The following is a 20,127-nucleotide window of genomic DNA, read 5'->3' on the forward strand; positions in this document are numbered from 1 at the left end:
ACCCATGTTGCAACATCAGAGGGAGACAAGCATGATGGAAGCCATATGATAAATTATTTGTTCATAATTTAGTTTATTTAAAGCTAATTCACCTATAAAATCATAGCAGAGTATTGGCAGTCACACCAAAAGATACTTACCCCAACCACTAGCACATGCTCTCACACCGCTGGGGAACATTGCAGGTACTAAAGTTGTCAAAAATATCAATGAGGGCTGCTACGACTAGTCGATATAGTTGACTATAATCCACATTTAAGTGAGTAACAGATGGGTTCATCAACCACCCCGACTCAAAACGTCAAAAGTACGAGGCCAGTTGACAAAGAACACATCAAAAGACACTTACCTTCCACACCACATTTTACAAAAGAATCAAATATAAAGTTTCAAAACAACAATCCATTTTCTTTGTTTTTAATGAATCTGAATATTTCATAAAGTACAATCACTATCAATACGACGACTAGCCAACTAATTGTTAAGGTTATTGGTACAAAAAGTACTCAAATACTGTATTCAGACACTATGATGCCCCTTGCAGCAGTGAATTCTGACAGGTTAGTATAGCTTCTGTTCATCATTTGCCTTACTGTATAACACTGTTTACTGGTGCAATGGCCAACGCGCCACTGGAGTGTGCGCCACCGGCCTTTTGCTTGCTGACATTTTCTATAGAAGACCCAAAATGAAGCAAAGAGAACCTGCTACTAAACCTACAGTATGGAGCCAACTCTACCAGTGTCAAACAAATGATCCCAAGTGTCCTCAGCTGTGACACAATACATGAGTGAGAATCAAGTACCAAAATATTTGGGTTACTTATTAAGTACTTTGCAATAAATGACTGTTTTTAATATGTTTAAATAACTAATTATTTACCTGTTGTTCTGTTTTTCATGTTAATAAAATATAAAACATTTTTATTCAGCTTCAAGTATGAATTCTTATCCAAAATACCATGATCACACACGACTACCTCTGACCTTGACCTTTTCCGGGACAAGCCGCAAGTTTCAAGATGAAAGAAATACCCAATAGTTGCACCAGTCATGCATTAGATGTGGTGGTTTTCAAAGAGCACTCTCTTTAAATCAAATATGTATTTGAGTCAGTTTATGAACAAGACGGTATCCATAAGGTTATTTATAAGGTCAAGTGTATGGGAAGCCCAAAAGGAAGTGTATCGATTCGAAAATAAATTAAGGCACCGACACGACTATTAAACTTACAAAGTCAGTGTAGTGACTCAGAGCAGTGTGATAAGGTCAGGGCAAGAAAGCATTTGATCACTCACCTTAACTTTGGCTTTGGTGTTGCTGCTACTGGTGTTGTTGGCATCTTCATGAACTCTGTCCAACAACCAAAGGAGAAACTCCAGGGCATCATGTTGCGAGTTCCCCCGGAACTGTGACGCATGCTTGGCCACCGTACTCTGGAGCGGCAGAACATGAATATTAGCTCATCGTTCCATCACTGCATCAAGCGCTTACTGAAGCAAGGATTTTTACAGATCAAAATAAAGGCAAGTTAAAATTAATAACTTGGAGCACTCAAGAGATGAATTATTTAAAAGAATATGCCATGTCGCTTTCAATCACCAGTCAGATTCAGGGTGACTCTGAATATGATTAAATAAAGTAGATAGAAAAAGTTAGGGCCTAAATTATTGAGGCATTAATAAGACTTATAACTGAATGTTTATTTCGATTAATTATTAAACGGCTTTTATTAACATGTAACAATAAAGGAGGGGCAGAGTTAGCACCAGGGTTTTTCAATTTCATTTTCGCATCGCTCACTCTGACAATAACTTTTCCTTTGTTGTGTAGCTACTACCACCACTGGATATTAGCAGAGTGGAAGAGCGCCTTTTAAGTGAAGAGAAGAAAGGTTGAAATTGATAGACTGTTTTGCTGAGAGTGATAAATGAACCTCTGGGTCTTTTGGGGGAAAACAGTCAACCCATGCCAAGGATGTCAAAGTCACAAGCTGGATTCATTTGTGAGAAGATTAACTGACGAACAGACCGGAACAAAGCGCGGCCCGAGGGCCACGTGCTGCATTTATCCAGGCCTCCTGAGTTCAGAGCAAAAAGGTTTTTCAGAGAGTTCCTGCTAAACTTTAAACAGTCCATATGTGTTTTTAGTTTCAATTTTGTGTCCATATGGCTAAAAACAATTTGAAGTTACTTTGATATTATGACTTTCCCAAGGGCCACACGGTGACTCCCAGGTCGGACCAGTGGCCTGTCTGCAGGAGTTTGCATGATCTCCCCATGTGCGAGTGGGTTTTCTCCGGTTTTGTGTGTATATGTGTGTATATATATATATATATCTTTTAACAGTATTGACCTTTTAGGACTTTTTTAAAGTGTGGAAATCTAAAAAAAAAGGTTTTACTTCACCTTGATACCTGGATAAAATGTATTTTCTATGAGTAACAGTTTTTTTTTTCACTGGTACAACTTGTGTTTATTAAAATATATAATTTACTTGTTCTTTAATCTGACATCACACTGACCGACATGACCAAGCGGTGAACATTCCATTAAGCCCGTGATAATCTTGATTCTGTCCCAATCGAAGCGGTCATGGTGTTTTTTATTGGAAAATCCTTAGAAAAACATCATGATAACAAATATTATTTTGACTGTTTATTTCAACTTTTTTTTCTCTTCACACTTCACTTGTTGTAAGGGAAAGAAACATTATAAAAATATGTATTTTCCTTCAGTCAGTCAAGCCAAACAACTCCCCAGGAGACTGCATCTGAAAGGGTTATTGTGGTAACTGCTACTGAGTTCATCTCTGATAACGACTATTTGACTCAGATGTTTGTTTTCGTATAAAGTTATTTTTGTACAAATATATGTTTACAGTTATGACCTGGCGTGTGGGGAGGGGAGCAGGCTTGGGGCGGGGCTTTGGACGCCCCTGTCCTAGCAGACAGCCTGCCTGAAGGGCCGGACTATATGAGCGCAAGTAAATGTCAAAAATCCCCACCTTTGTTTCCTTGTTCGGCTTGGTTCTTGGCTATGTTCAGTTCCGTGTCATGTCACCAGTGAAGACAACTAATGATTTAGCAGGAGGACCTTCGTGTCATCACCCCTGATGCAATGCATTTTTGTCAAATAAATTCCGCCCCTGCGATTTACATTTTATCTTCTTCATGATGCATTCTTTGACTCACGTGACTTGTAAAACACAGCACTGAACAGCCAATAAAGAAACGACAGAGAAACAATGAATCAAATGGGAACGTTTTGACATTTACTGAATTGGTGACAATAAAAGTGCTAGTTCTTTATCGTGATGAGTAAATCTCTCTCCAATCAGCAGCGGTCCGTCTCTTCGTACGCCCGGCCAGAATGTGCGACTTGAGTTCCGCGAGCACCAGACTTCAGTCATTATGATGTTTCTTTTAGGATTTTTCCGCTAAAAACACACAGAATACTGTCACGTTCAAGTCCACCTCCACGATGTGTTATCAGTTTGTTTCGACATTTCCACTTTGTTTCAATACCTTTGCTCATGTGAGAGTTCACCTGAAAAAGATGTCATGGCAGTGCGCCACAGCCATTAACATGTAGCGGAAATCCTGCAGAGAATATTTTACATTTTATATATTTAGGTTTTTAATACTTTTGTTTTGTTAATACATTGTCACATATATTAAAACAAATATTAATTATTATAGGCTTTCCAATTACTCTACTTCTATTATTTCATTGTTGTACAATAATTCTTAGTTTCTGATTCCTTTTTCTAATTTGCAGAATCAGTATATGATCCCTCACAACTAGTGCTGTGTATTGGGAGGAGTCTGGTGACAAGACATGCACCCTAATGTTGGAGAGACGAAACAATAGATTCTGACACTCTAACTCCATAATGTCAATATAAGTCAACGAAAGTCATTATTTAATGTGACCAAACACGTCATATAGAGAACTAGATGCATGGCAAAGTTGTCTCAGTAGCATCCACTCATTCCAGGGAAGAGAGGATGTATTAAATAATGATACAGGGTACAAGAGATATCGCCAACAACATGACCATATTGCCAGTGCATGACTTGGCATCACTGAATTGTGCCAACCCCATTACACATCAATGTGTAACAGAGTGGCATAAGACACAGCCAACAGTAAAAACCATTCTAAGAATCATTGTGAGCTTTGTTTGCTTAGTCGCTGTTGCTTTGTTGATTCACAGACCATTTAGCTAAGTGGAGTTTCCGTCCCTGCATAAACCCGACAGTATAATTGAAGAGGGTCAGAAGGGCTTGGAAGTTTGACTACAATGTTTAACTTAGGACGTCTCTGCAAACAAGCGATGAGTTGTAGCTGACCTCTGATCAGCTGAGGACAGATCTGGGTCGCAGGTTACGTAAACATCTTTCAGGTTCTTTTATTGGGAAGGAAAGCTTAAGGTACAACCTGGGCGTAGCAGGGAGTTGTACGTTCGCTCCCTCATTCATTCTCAACTGTCTGTCGGCCAGGGATTCCAGCATGAATGAATCAGTTTCAGCTCAAAAATGATCACAGTAGTAACATAAATCTCCTCCAGACAGATGCCGACAATTAAGTCTGTGATATGTGTAGAACCATTTTTGGAAATCCTTTAGTGAGGTGGCAGTGAGTCAACACTGAGCAAGGCAACATGGATTTCCCAAATGTAAATTTGAGACAGAAATACAGAGGGATGAGACATGGTGAAAATAATCAGCTTTGAATCCTGCATTGTTGCTGGATAATAGCGCTACAATGGAATAACAGCTGGAGTTCAAAAACTCCGTATTTAGTTCCACAATTAAGAGCAAAAAGCAAACATTCATCTGTTTTCTGCTCACACTTTAATGCTAGTTGTGTTAAAGATTATTAGCGACCAAATTGGAATTCTGAGCACATTGTTTTTTACTTTTTTATAGTATTTATTCACATACAAAGAACACAGAGGAATCTATCACCTGTCTGCTAAAATAAATTGAAAGAATTATATTTGATAAAACCATCTGCTTTATCTAAAAACACAAGAATCTCACTAAAAGGAGCATCTGCCTGACAACTTTAAGATCCAGCCAGTGTGACGCACCTGCCCGCGACTTCAAGTGCTGCCAGAGAATAAGGGAGCAGAGACAGATGGGTGAAAACAAACCATCAGTCTCGTCGGGCATCCCTGACACACATTTCCAGGACAAAGAGGACTACTTTAGACTTCCGCAGCATCTTTCCTGGTGAGCTTCTGAGGCACAATAAACATAAAAAAAAATTCTCATTTGAGCCCCAGAAAATTCCCCTGCTTTAACAACCTTTGGGTCAAAAGGAGAATATGCTCAGCAGAGAAAAGATGCTGAAAAAACACGCACCTTTACGCTCAAGGCCAAACGTCAAGGAAGACACAACAATGACAGCTTGACTGAGCTGTCCACTGGATCTTAATAAGCCAGTGGCCAAGAACCAGAAAGCGAAGCAGAGCTCTTGGATATAAGGGAGAAAGATTTCCTTCTGCTGCTATTGCAGACAACTTTTTTTCATCACTTGTCAAATATGTCAGCTCACATTACAGACATCAGAAGTGGGAAGAGAAGCGAAGTAGTCGGGGGGATTTTACAGGTTTATGAGCAGCGGTTTTCCTGCGCTCCTTCTCTCCCTCGCTAAGTGCACATCAGATGAGATTCTCAGCAGGAAGTCTGTGTTCCAGACTCAAACATGCAGCAGCATCCATTCACTCTCCACCGTCGCCGGGGGACGAGGAGAGGTGAAGTCCCCGAGTTGATGTACTGATGAAAGGTAATGAAGGAGGAGTGAAGGACACACTTGCTTTTAACTCCATATAACATTAATTACAGGCATTAGACATAAAAAGAGTGGCATCTGAACCCAATCTGCTCCATAAAACATGACGTGACTTCGAGTGCAGCCAATCCCTGCAGTGGAAATGACTATTATTGCAGCAGAAGTGAATGTAGATGAAGCTCATGTGGTTGAAATACCACAAACTAAATGCTTCCTAAGGGCAAATTATGGTACTATTAACCAGTGAGTACTAGTCACTCGACTCGAATAAAGTTCAGAGCTTCAGAGGTATATACAGATACTTAAAACAGTGTGATAATAGGTCTCTTACTTGAAAACAGTGTGATAATAGGTCTCTTACTTGAAAACAGTGTGACTGGCTTATGCACTTTGTGAACACAAGTGCTTCAAAAATACTGTAATATTTGAAATATGCAGCCCTTATGTGACAAAGCATGAGGAGGAATAAAAGTGTGTGCGATCACACACACTACAACACGCCAGAGCTCATTAGACTTTAAAATCAAACCATGCTATGGCAGTACTCGTCGTCTACTTTGGGTTCAGAGAGGGTCACTAGTATCCCACAGAAGCCTTCGCTTCATGTGTAAATAGGGATGCCACTGCAGATAAGGCAGAAGATACAACTTGTCTGGGTCAGTCAAGCTGGATCAAAGCATCCAACGCTTTCCAGATATACGTTTATCTGTAGCTTAAACAAACAGATGCTATCATCTCCTGAAGACAGTCTTCAAGATAAAAGCGGGTTTGAATACAGATGCAAAAACCCATCCATTCTGACATGAGAGTTAAACTGTTGCTTATTCGCGCATTTATTTTGAGAATTTAAAAAAGGCACTTAGATTTTAAACTGATAAAAATAAACATTACACTGTCGGAATTCTAAAAAAAACTATACATTATAATGACTTGATAATACCTCTGCCATGTTTGGTTCTAAAGACCTTTTTTTATCATAAATGATTCATTTACTTTATTATTACTTTTATCACAATAGAAATGTACAGTGATCAGAATGTATCTTTACGAATGTTTACTCACTTGCTAAACCAAAGTGTCATGTGCCACAGGCAGCTGGTGGGCCTGCAGCACCTCATACATAATTCTGCTTGCCACTACTGGTTCTAAGACTAATAGAAGAACTGATCAATATTTGTTCAATCCATTCCTGAAACTTAAGCAGGCCTTTAACCCACTTGCCGAGCGCACGGTAACCTGTGTCTGTGTTGATAAGAATGAATGAACTGGGAATCAGTCACATGATTAGCGAGGAATGCTGACAAACAACCGCAGAGGACGGGAAATGTTCAGCAGGTGAATCAGACAGTGCAAGTATGTGTGACAGATAAGATTCATGGGAGTGAAGTGGCCCGGCGGTCAAATTGCTGCTGCTCCGACGCCACTCTGTGCAGCACTCCTGAAGTGATCTGCAACCTTGAGAGGACTGACTTCACCTTTGCTCGGAGAAATCAAGCAAACAAAATACACAACATCATGACCAAGAGTTGACTTGTTCACTTATGTTGTGCTCAACACACTACATTAATATGTCTCCCAGTCAGGTCAGAGGTCAAAGTCCTGCTGCAGGCAACTCTAGGTTTGGTCCCAACTGAGAGGACGTGGTATGGCGATTTCAATTGTGTATTACTTCAACATGATCCATGCGCCTGGTTACATCCCATAGATGCTGGTGTGGGTGACTGACAGGGATGTTGGACCGGTGTCCTCACCTTGAACTCCACTGACAGCTGCGGCGTGTACTCCAGCGTCCACAGCGCTCGGACCAGAGAGGCCAGTTGCTCCGTCACCTCTCCCCGGGTGGTCTGCTGCTCCTCGTCCGCAGAATCACTGTTCACCTTGCGATGATAGACATCCGTGCGATACCGCTCCAGGCCCAGATACTCGGCCAGCAGGTCGGTGTTGCTGAGACACTGAACCACGGCGTTCATGAAGCAGGTGTTCCCGTGGTTCTTCAGCCCCAGAACCCCGGGGGTTTTGTCGCCGTAACACCCGGACAGTCGCTCTTTCACCAACCCCTGGGACGACACAATGGAGCTTTTCTTCCCGGGCGCCTCATCTTTGAATCCGCCGGTGTCGCTCTGGCCGAACCCGCCGTCGTCGTCCTCCACATCCGGCGGTCTGCCTTCGCGAAAGTGAGCCAAAGTACCCAAAGTTTTGAGTATCCTTCCCATGAAATCCCCAAAAGATCGCAAGGATTTCCTTCTCATGAACCTCCCGCTCTTATATTTCTTTTCCTTGCGCTTTTTCGGTTTCATCGCCTGTTTCTTCGACTTGCGGGAATCCATGGCTCCTGTTCGGGGCGGCGAGAGAGAAGGAAACCGCGGAGTTGCACCTGTCTGCCACACTGTTGTCGGCGGTCCTCGCGTCACTTCTCACCGCTCAGCCGGAAAGCACGAGTCGCCGAGCAGGCACATGGTTCATCCAAATGGTTTCTTTGACCAGCCAGCGTGTCTCCCTATGTGCCGCCGTCACCGGTCCACGCAGACAGGCAGGGTATCGAGTCCTCTCCTGGAGCCGGGGAACTGCGCTCCATCGCGGGTTCAATCTCACTTCCTCATCGGTGGCTCTTCCACTCACTCACCGTGGCTGTTCCGTCTTCCCTCCCTCCGCTCCGTCTGTCTGCAAAACAATACACAACTTATTGACCAATATTAAGTAAAGTACATTAAATCCGTTTTGTTTGAAATGATATACTTCGTCATAATATACTTACGTCAGAACTGTATTTTATTTTACTTTATTTATTTTAGCTTTTTAACTTGGATAAGTCAGGAATGTGTATGTGTGTGTGTGTGTATATATATATATATATATATATATATATATATATATATATATATATATATATATATATATATATATATATATATATATATATAGGTGGAATTCGATTAATTAATCTACTTAATTTATGTCAATTAATCGCAGTTTAATGGTATGAAAATATTTGTCACAAGAAGCCACATTTTTCAATTTGAATGAATTTGGTATATTACTGAATCAAATGATGGACCCATACATACATTTAAACAACAACAAAACAACAAAATATTGTTTATTTTGCATCAGTTTGACAATGGCACAATAAATCACGATGGTGTCTATATTCAAGTTTTTATATCACCTTATTTAAACTAAAGCTCTGTTGATGTCTTTAAAATATTTGTATAAGAATTTCAATTTTTATAAGAATTTCAGGTACATTGAGAGTAGTGGAAACCCTGGCCATTGTGTAGTGAAAAACATCCCTGAACAAAAGCAAACAGATGCTTTTGTATATATATATATATATATATATATATCAAACTCCAAAAGCAAATAAATAATTTTCAGCTTACATATAATCACTAACTTTCCAAATGAGGTCAAGGGGCCATTTGTGGCTCTTGATCAAAAACTGCAGAAGTCAGTTGAAGCTCATGTATGGATTCATAAAGAACTCAATGGATTGAGAGCAAAAAAATCACTCCATCCGTGACAATGGACAATTGACTACAGATGCATTTTTTTTAAATCAAATAAACCCATTTGAAATGAAGAAATGAGAAAATTTCTTTATTACATTTTCATTATTACAGCATGAAGACAGACATCAAATACCCAACTGACTTCTTTCCCTTACTCACTCTCTTAGTTAGACTTTGAGACACATGTTCCATTGAGATCCACGGTGGAGCCCCTGATGGCTGGGTTTTATTCACCTTATCAGCAGCTTCACTATGTATATGTGCAGTAGTTCTGACCAATGGTACACAAGCAGCATGCCTTCTTATTCTCTCCCATTGCAGAAGAGAGAGGACTCTATTGTGGCCAAGTCTCAAGCATATATATATATATATATATATAGTAGACTAACTAGCAAGAGTCGTTGGTAAGACAACTGATGCTTTGTTGCTGTGCTGATTCTGGTGTTTTATGAAGAAAGGGGAAAAGGAAATTTCCAGCGGAGGATGGCTCCGTCTTCACTGGTGCTGATAAGGGTCCGGTTGTTGGAGCAGATCTTCACACTGGTGATTGTCCCACCGTGTGTGATGCCAACATGGGTCATTTCACCCGCGATGTAATCCCACACCTTCACCACCTTGTCGTTCCCACCTGGAAGGCACAAAAACATGAATTGAAATGCAGAGATGAAAAGCCCTGAAATGGTTCCCAATCATTTTCTGCGGCTGGTTGCTGTTGGTTGTTTGGCTGGGACAGAGTTGGCAATGTTCACATCCTTCAGCACGACATGTCCAGCAAGCTTGCAAGACATGCAAGCTTTTCAAGAGGTACCATAAGGATACACCTGATTCAAGAATGCAGGGAGCACCACATAACTGATGCTATCTGTGACAACTAGGGCCCCGTTTACATGTTTATCCAGCTGTTTTTAAAAACAAATAAATACGCAACTGGAGTATTTGCCTCTCAGCATGTATGCATTTGCAAATACTGATGCTCTACTACAGTGATTCTTAACCATAGGGCCGGGACCCATGGTTGGACCGTGAGCGCCCCCTTGAGGGTCGCTGAAAGTTGTTTTGTTTTACACCTTTGGGCCGTGAGGGTAGCAAGATGCTCAGTTTTAATACATTAGCCACATATGGTGGCAGTAGTGTGTCATTGAATTGAGATGACAGCTGCAAATCTGTGATAGTAAACAACTATGAAGAAGTTCTTGAAAAGAAAAAATGATGGCGCCCCCCAAAACTGTTCATGAAAGCGCCTGTTGAAGCAGTTTTGAAAATAAATAAAACATTTTACATTTTACAGTTGTATTTTCTTTGGAGTTTAAATAAAATATATCATTTTTATTTTATGATATTTAGACATGGTTTTATTATCATAATCATAATCATCATAATTGTATTCAGTTTCTACAAATTTCTCAACAGTTTGCATCAAGTTTATTCTTTTTTTTTTCTTTAGCAAATTTGATGAAAATGACTTGCCCCTGGTTCCGCTGCTGGTTGGACTTCTCGATGACAAATAAACATCTATGCGATGATCACATGGTTTCATGTCATTTCACAAGGTTTTGGTTTGTTTACGTGTCAGTAGATGAAATATGGTTATTGATCACAAATTAAATCAAGAGTAATGAATCAGTTCTATAACTTGAGTGGGCCATGGGTCCATTTGTTCTGGGAAAGTTGGGCCCTGAGATCAAAAAGGTTAAGACCCTCTGCTCTGCTTTTCGAAGCAGCAGAGACGCTGTTGTTGTGATTTTCGCCATTCTGATCAGTAATGTGGGCTTCAGCTTCTTGCTACACCACCACCTAAAGTTTTGGAATATCCTGGCAGCAGACATACAAGGGTTGGTACGAACGCAATGTTATTTTAAAATATTTCCAAAGGCATGTATTGCATATCACTTAACATTCAATAATCTCAAAAATCGCATAGATTCTCAACCAACTATTACAAATGTATGACAGATACTCATCGCTAGGGTGTGCCTAACGGCAGGGAAATCCTATCGCAGCACGGGAAGATTTGCGTACAATGAAACGTACCTGTCACAAAGTGTTTGCCGTCTTGTGTAATGTCCATGGCGTTGATGGCTCCACCCTGCGTCACCACCATCTCCCTGATGGCTGTCCCTAGGTGCAAGTCCCAAAAGGTGACCTAAGAGAGAGACACATAGTACTCATGTCATAAACATTTAACGTCTTAACACCGATCCTCCACAATGAAACTATTACATCACTATTCGCGAAGACAGCTAACGCATCCCCGTAATGACTGCATGAACATTTGTTTTAAGTCAGACCTCTAAAAGCGTTACTTGAACTGCTGTGAGCGGAAGTCTGTGGGCGAAGAACTTAGACATCCAGGGCAACTGTCGATTCATAAAATGTCATGCACCTGTCATCAGGTCAAGTGCTTCCTTCTGGTTTAAGGAAAAATGTTGAGGAAAAAGGCAGCAGATTTTGCCAATAGAACATTAAATTTGAGCCACATTTAACTTCGTAATAAAATTTCAGATTATGGCTGTACTGTTACATAAGAAAGACCACGACAAACAGAAACCACTTTGACTAAATAGATGGTTTTACAGAAAAGACGACGAGAAATGAACATGAATAAACTGAGGAACATATTTATCCATAAATAAACCACTTCTTGTTGAGTCTGACTATACATCACCCTGGAAAAGTTCACACTTAACAGCACCGCAGTTATAATAAGCAAGTACTTAATTGATCTACTGAGAGTAGACATAGTGATTTAAAGTGGAAGCCTTTTTAATATTCTGGAGACAATAAGTGAAGCTGTCTTCCATGTTGAAGACCCTCATCCTCTTCATGAGAGCCAAACATCACCGTGCTGCACGTCTCAGCTGCTGTAAAGAAGATACCTTTGGTCATTTCTACCCGTAGCTTTGATATTTTCAGTGACAACATTTAATGTTCTTTGTACACACTCTATTTAGTACCAATACTTCTGTCCGTTACACAGTCTGTAATCACCTAATATCTTTTTCATCCTCAACAATATCAAAATATATCTGAACTCTAACAAGCCTAAAGATTGAGCTCAGTTGTCTAAACAGAATGACAATAATCCCTGGGCCTTGAAGCCGACATAAAAGCCTTTGGTTTCGCCAGGTTGTCACTGAAGTTATTTTTAGCACTGATGGCAGATATTTTTGAGGTGCAGTGACACACACCTCAAGGTTATTTGCATAAGAGTACTAAGGATCTCTTCATAAAAAACACCCTTGGAATGCTCTTTTTACGATGCAGATTAAGAGACATGAAAATGTTTACATCAGGAGAGTGATCAAAACAAAAGTTCTAAATTATGGAGGCTTCATTTCAGACGTGTTTCTTCAAGTGTTTACACATGGCATCTTTGCAACAAGCCTGAGAGACAAGATTTAATTTTGTTTGGTGAGGGCGACACAAGAGCGGGGACGTAATCATTGTGAAGAATCATTCTGCTGGTTTTGGAAGGGAAGAGCAACAAAAGGCTCCGTAACAAATCGTTTTATTTATAGTTTCCTATAAAGCAGTACAGCCTTTCTATGGTGGGGCTTCACTGCTCAGTGTCCTACTTAACATTTTCTCTCATATCGCTGGGATAAAAGTTTTGTCGAAAATTAAAACTGAGGTATAGAAATTGGTTGAGAATCACATCTCATTTTCCTGTTTAAACTGTTAGTGTTACATGCCACACTGTAGACACTGGCTCTGAAAGTGACATCACAGACAGATGATGACACCACTCAAGTCAGTGCAGGAGCCAAGGACTCAAGCAACCAATACAATATAGTCATTTATTTGCACTTTTTGGTAGCGAGACAGGGTCTGTTAAGTGTAACGTTACCACCAAATCATGTATACTTGATAGAGAAAGTGCTAAAATCAAAAAAGAATTTCAACTCTAGTGCAAAGTGAAAGGTAGTATAATAGTATTATATATATATATATATATATATATATATATATATATATATATATATATAGAGAGAGAGAGAGAGAGAGAGATAGATAGATAATACTGGAATAGAAATATATATATATATATATACATATATATATATATATATATATATATATATATATATAGATTGGCTGAAAATAATAAAATGACTACTGTTTACATTTTAACACCATTGTGTTTTTTCTTCCTTACAACAAAATGTTCCAGTTCAATTTAGTATTATTATTATTATTTATTTATTTATTTATTTACACTGCAAATATTATTTTTCAGGCAATATTTTTTAAATGCCATGGTAAGTTGTCACTGATCTAGCCTCATAATTATTCAGACGACATAAATCGTAGGCTTTCATTTGTTGAATCCACTCGTCGTCTTCTCTTAACATGCAGTCAAAAAGCTTGGACACGCCTTCTCACTACACACCGCAAAGCAACGGGTGGCTGTTTTGAAGAACCTTCACTATATGTGTTGACTTGTAGCTTCGATGCCTTCATTGAGAATCTGCACTGTAAATAACGGTGAAACCAAAGAACAACAGGGAAATGAAATGAGAGGGCGAGTCCAAACTCTCGGCTGGAAATCCAGATGCATCGCCTTCAAACAGGTCGCTTTCTTACTATTGTATATCTTGAAGGGAAAGACAATAGGTAAAGGATCAGGAAGCAAGGCTGCATTAAATGATCCACAGTTGTGACACTCCACGACACACTCAAGAGTAGTAGAGTAGTAGAGTAAGGCGGCTGTCCTTTTTTCCGCCTGCTATACTTGGATGCAGAAAGTCTAAGTGGAGAAGGAGCGAGGAGAGTGTAGGTATTTGTTCTAGCAGACAGAGTGCCTGTGTCCTTGCTTGAGCAGATGGTGGATCTGACTGGCACTTGGGTGGCACATCCGCAGGAAGGCACCAACTACACAACACTCCCCATTCCACGAGTCCTTCCCTCTCTCTGTCTTCCACTCAGTCCGTTCTTCATTTGCTTTAAGCTGCAGCGATGCAACCCACCGGTACACTTCTCACCTTTTGTGGGGCCGGGCCAACCACGCTTCAAAGAATGGGGATTTTTGTCACAGCAGCTTTCATTTCACATTGTTAAACGGTTGTGAAAGGCATATAAGACGCTTACATAAGCACATTCACGGTTACTTTAGCAGCAGGATTTTCCTACGCTTTCAAGGACGGCCTAAATTTCGCCGCGGCGTTTACCTAAATGGCCGATTGAAAGGATTCACAAGGATTTTTGATTCTCAAGCACACACAAGTTTGAGAACCAAAAATGCACCTTGACTGGAAAACATAAGGAGTTAAAACCAAGATGAAAACTCTAAGTTGAAAGATGTGTGATTCATTGTATCATAGATTGGCAAATTGGATTTCATTACCAACTCAAATGAGTGAAGTGCTTCACACTTCAATCCACTTTATTTGGTTCTTCAATTAATTCAGAATCACATTGCACCAAGTGATTACGCTCCACACAGTTTGACGTAATCCTGAAGTATTCTAAGACTCAGCCACCATTGTCTCTCGCTCCTCAACAGTCCTGCATTTGAAACAGACATGCAATATGCTGTCAATATGAGATAAATACATGTGAAACGCACCTTTCCGTCAGTGCCGCTTGTGATCATCTGGAACTCCTCTGGGTGGTAACACACCGTCTGGAACATGGAGTTGGCTGTCACCAACTGACGGCTGACAAATCGCCTGCAACGGAACCAAAGTGACAAAACCCATTCATGAGAGCCACTCTATTCTATTGAAAGTATAGAACTACTTCCAGCCAGCTACGCTGCGAAGCAGTTGTTTTACCCAGTTTTTCTAAGGACACGTATGCGACTCACTCTAAGTCCCATATGATGCAGGTACGGTCAGAGCTGACCGAGACACACTCCTTATCATCGCTTTTGATTTTGATGCAATTCACAGAGCTTCTGTGTTCTTTCATGAACTGAAGAAGTCGAGGCTTCGGCTGCGTCAGCTCCCAAACGCACACCTGCAGTACAACGACAGGGGAAAACACTTCCATTGAAAAGGCTATACATTCTTAAGCAGTGAGATGTTTTGATTCTGTGGAAGCAAATTATGGTGAGTCAAGAAAGAATAACTAACCTGGCCCTCTCCGCCTCCGCTGACAATCCTCTTGCTGTCTTTGGTTCCGGCGACAGCAGTGACCCCATTACTGTGTGCATTATGAATGATGAACAACAGACATCCACTTTCCGGCCCAAAGCCCCGAATCTTGCCATCGTTCCAGGCTGGATGAGAGACGCAGGTCAGCATGCTAACACGCTTAACTAGCGAACACAATTCTGAACAATTCCATCTCCAGGTTTCCACATCCAACAATGTAATGTATGCAAGGGTGTCTATGTTTTCAAGGTCCAGTCCGTCAGAGCAAAGAGGCCGAGACTTGAACACCTCACCATGGAGATGTTGAGAAGGCAGCCTGACTGACAGTTGTGAGTCTCCCGGATGACTAAGATGCTTACCCTACCGCAAAGGTAGAGACCAGAAACCCCCATTGATATATTAGCTACACCCCCTCATGTGCACACATTACCTCATTGCATAAACAACTAAAAATAAAATATCATTTTGCACTACTTTGCAACAGCAGGAATGAAGTTCAGGCTACATCAACTGCGCCTGTCACTCTCTGTCTAAAATGAAAATGGGTTGTGATGGGATATGGATATGAATTTAATACCCAGCCTTAGTGCTATATTGGTGCAACCACAGATGGAGAGAACCCTGTCGAGACTTCCAGACTCCGGAGGCGTCCTCACCACTGATGATGCTGTGTCCGTCCATCATGAACTCCAGGGAGTTACATGTCATGTTGGGCACAGTGATTCTCAGCAGCTCCTTTGACTTGTTGATTTTCCACAGTCTAATGTCGCCCTCAGAGCAGGTGGCGAAAATCTCAGACGTTCCGCTGACGGCGAAAATAGAAAGTTGTTTGATTATTACCACCATACTTGTGAAGAAAATAGTTTTATATTTGCCTTCATGTGCAACTGAAACAAGGAAAATATGGTGACTACACCATGTGGTTGAACAAACCACCGAGGACTGACATGGATAATTGAAATAACTATGAACACATGAAATAACTACAATGAAACAGACAAGTCTCTTTGTTTACACTGATGATAAAGGAACACTCAGCTGTAAGCTATCATCCAAAGATGGTTCTTACTGTATGTTTCCAGCGATTTCTATATATATATTTCAGCACTTGAGCCACAAATATGACTTTCACATCCACAAACAACTTCACTTGTCCTATGAAAACTGCTCTGATCTCACCTGATCAGAAAGGCTTTTGATCACTTGTACTTTTAATAAAGCAAACTTTTCAGAAGAGAAATTTCATGTCAAACGTGGTTGTGAAAATGTATTCTGTAGCCAAGATGTTCGTGGAGTTACACAAATATATATTGTGTTTCTAGCAGATAACAAGGAATGACAAAGTAACTATTCATTTCTTGGTTTATGTCATGGGTGAAATAATATTTTCATTTCTTAAAAGAAGCCATTTTCTGCCTATGTCTTTATTACTCACAAGGGAATGGCCACATCTTTGACAGCTCTGGTCGGACAGGAGGTTAAGAGCTCAGTTTTGAACTCTTCACAGTGGAACCCGTATATATGGGAAGCCTCGGTTCCGATGACACACTTCTGATCACCTCCAGTCATCGTGATCGAGGTCACCCGCTTTTCCACCTGGACTTTTCTATGTGAGGTCACAAAGATAAAGATAAATCTCTCCAGTTCACTTCCTACAGTTTGTAATGACTGCCTGAGTCAAGGGATTATAAAACCTGAAGTGAAACTCACTTAAGAGTTCTGAAGTTTGACCCAGAGCATAGCGCGACAGTGCCAGATCCAGACCCGACAATTAGGTCACCTGACTTCAGTATCTTTATGACGCTGACTCCCTTGATAGGAGAGAACAGATCCAGTGTGTGTAACACAGACAAACACAGAAGCCAGGCCCAGCGAAGGGAAGCACAGCACTCAGTAAATAAAGCACTTGTACCAGGTTGTACTTGGTTTTGACAGGACCACAGCCGCTCAGGCGTCTCATGTTCATGTTGATTTTCATTATGTCGCCCGTCGTGGTGCCGCAGAAAATGTATTGATCGTCCTCTGAGATCTGTTGTGAATAAACGCAAGTTAATACTGTGGTGATGAAAAGTTTGTTTTTTTTTAAAAAGAATGAAATACCTCGATGCATTTCATAACTCTTTTCAGCTTGTCAGTTCTACACTCAGTGGGGATGATTTTTTTGCTGGCGACATCCAGCTCCCAGACACGCAGCGTCTCACTGTCCAAAACAAGCAAAGCACATTCAGATCATACAGACTTTTAACACCACAATTTCAGCTGAATCGATACTCACTTCCCGGCTGAGACGAAAATGTTGTCATTTGTGTTTGAGTAGCGAACGGTGAAGCACTGACCGACATGCTGAGCGGAAGCTTGACATCCACAGATTGCACGCTTTGTCTCAATGTTCCAAATCACAATGCTGGAAATACAATAATGAACAATGTGATTTAAGAGCGAGCCTTAAAAGCATTAAACCAGGACAGGTTTCCGAAACAAAAAACCGTCTTACTTACTAAGAAAAGCAACAACAAAAACAAAGTTTTAAAAACATCCTGCTACAGCTTATTCCTATTTAATATTTTGTCATATATTTCAGAGAATTTTCAAGTGTTTCTGTTACTGCCTGAAGCTAATGAAATATTTGATGTAAAATGTCTTTTTCAACTCCAAATAAACCTAAAACAAGGCGTTCACTGTACCTGCCATCATCCAGACCTCCGAGGGAAACCAGGTACTTTTCATTTGGAGAGAATGCCAAAGCTTCTACCTTTGTCTTGTGATGTTCCCATAGGGCATAGATGGCCCGGTTTGCATAATCCCAAATTATGAGAGGAGCCTGTTGAATAAAACATCCAACAACAAAAAACACACTGTAGGAAATGAATGACTTCATAGACTTACAAAATACCAGTTGGATGCCACAAAGTTGTCTCCACATGAAGTCAAACACAGAACTCACGAGCTTCCTGAATGCAATGTGTAGTGCGTGATCATGGCGTCCTATTCATTTTCATATGTTTCCTTAAATTCCCCAGCAAAAATCAAACCCATCCTCTTACAATCTAACGCAGAAACACAGCCCTGAGGACCAGGTTTCATGTGACACCATCTCACTCTGCTTTTTTATTTACCATCACTATCATGAGATTTTCTTCTGTAATATTGTTTCTCTTATTTTATTTTCTTATTATCTCAATTTCTTTGACAACAGCATGGATTTGTATTTGTATTATTTGTGTATTTTCGGTTTTGTATTGCTGTTACATAAGTAAAACACCGTGGTGGACAGTGTGTTTGGATTGCTCAAGCTTTTCATGGTTCATGGTTTGATCCTGTTAAGAGCCTGAGCTGCAGAAAAACCCATTGCAGTAAAAAAGGGAATATTTAGCCTCACACTTTTGGCTGGTCTCCGAGTCTAAAAGTAACCTGGATGAGAAGGATCAACAGCAAAAGCAAAACAAAAGAGTCCTGAGATATACCTTGTGATTCATGAAGTTCACCTGTCCAGAGGCAATAAAAGAGCCTTTTCTGGAAACAGCAACACAGGTCACGTTGTCTGTGTGGCCCTGCAGGAACTCCAGCTTCCCATCTTTCACCCTCTTGATGATGACAGTGTTTCCCAGAGGATAGACGAGGTTCTCTTTGTCGGGATGAAGCCAGAGACCAGAGAACACGCGACCTGAACGCAGATGAATCAGAATCTGAATCAGAATCAGAATAGAATTTATTGCCACGGTCAGTGGGGGTTCCACCAACTCGGAAAGTGCTTCAAAATAAAGTGCTGTTACTAAAATAAAATAAAATAAAATAAAATAAAATAAAAAACAAAGGCTGATCACAAATTTAACAGTCTGAGAAGTCAGCCTTTTTTCATTTTAAGTTTAAGTCATTGTCTTTATGCTAAATTTAATGTCACGCCTGCAACACAATTAAACACGAAAGAGAGACAATTACCGTTGAATCCAATGGCAGACTCTAATTCAAGGTTAGCGACCCCCTGCGTCTCCGAAGCCATTGTTGACAAGACAAAAAAAGAAATTGTATTTTAAATTAATTTCCTTGTTCTGACTAACAAACAATAATAATAATAAAATCTTCCGAAACGGGGCGACGCTGTTTTAAGTGGCGGACCCCCGGACACATACAAGTAACACACGTTACTTAGCAACAACAAACAGGAGAGGAAAAGTCAGCCACAAATTATTTCTAGCAGAGTGTCCACCCAAAACAAAACACATAGTGCACTGCGGTCAAAAATACACTTTTGGTTGCGTAATCACCTGCACCTACAAGAATAACTCAACCTATTTGAATGTAGTCACTTGTTCTACCCCCAATTCAGTGTCCTGGCTGGATCTGCAAAAATAATTCGAGGCGAAGTATGAGCATTCTTGCGCGTGGACCTGTGACGATAGAAAGAAGCGTAACAGTTGGAAAAACTTACAACAAAACTCATAACTAAGCCAGTTAACATCCGCATGTTTACCCCACAACCCAAACAGAGAAAAAGTGGATGGGTTATCACAATATTTGGTGAAGCTGTTTATTTAAAAATACAGTTGACTACAGTAAGTGGAATGTTTTTTTGGGTCAAAAATGATCAGCTTTTATTTTACGAAAGCTTCAATGTATCGAATATGAGGTTGAAATCACATATTCTTTAATCGACTTGGGTCATGACTTGTGATTTAAACGTGAGAACCAACGCCAGACAGACGGGAAGCAATTTATATTGATG

General features: G+C 40.4%; 2 protein-coding genes across 2 annotated transcripts in view; both read right to left on the bottom strand.

The window, feature by feature from the left end:
- The window catches only part of LOC128754747 (ubiquitin carboxyl-terminal hydrolase 43-like), a 44,866-nt gene extending 36,505 nt beyond the window's left edge, over positions 1–8,361 (bottom strand). Inside the window, exons 1-2 of the mRNA XM_053857583.1 lie at positions 7,552–8,361; positions 1,298–1,435 (exon numbers count right to left, since the gene is read on the bottom strand). Of these exons, the coding sequence (XP_053713558.1) occupies positions 1,298–1,435; positions 7,552–8,127 (714 nt within the window). The 5' untranslated portion in view covers positions 8,128–8,361. The remainder of the gene's footprint in view (positions 1–1,297; positions 1,436–7,551) is intronic.
- Positions 8,362–9,755: 1,394 nt separating this feature from the next.
- Positions 9,756–19,458, bottom strand: LOC128754425 (cilia- and flagella-associated protein 52-like). Its single transcript, XM_053857033.1, has 14 exons — positions 19,344–19,458; positions 18,869–19,068; positions 18,089–18,225; positions 17,680–17,808; positions 17,505–17,604; positions 17,317–17,433; positions 17,115–17,215; positions 16,840–17,010; positions 16,061–16,209; positions 15,384–15,529; positions 15,116–15,267; positions 14,876–14,978; positions 11,341–11,452; positions 9,756–9,937 (listed from the first exon to the last, which is right to left on the bottom strand). The coding sequence occupies exons 1-14, from the start codon at positions 19,402–19,404 to the stop codon at positions 9,756–9,758; spliced, it is 1,860 nt and encodes a 619-aa protein (XP_053713008.1). The 5' UTR covers positions 19,405–19,458.
- Positions 19,459–20,127: the final 669 nt, after the last annotated feature.

The sequence above is a fragment of the Synchiropus splendidus genome, chromosome 2 (assembly GCF_027744825.2).
Source record: "Synchiropus splendidus isolate RoL2022-P1 chromosome 2, RoL_Sspl_1.0, whole genome shotgun sequence".
In the NCBI taxonomy this organism is placed as follows: domain Eukaryota; kingdom Metazoa; phylum Chordata; class Actinopteri; order Syngnathiformes; family Callionymidae; genus Synchiropus; species Synchiropus splendidus.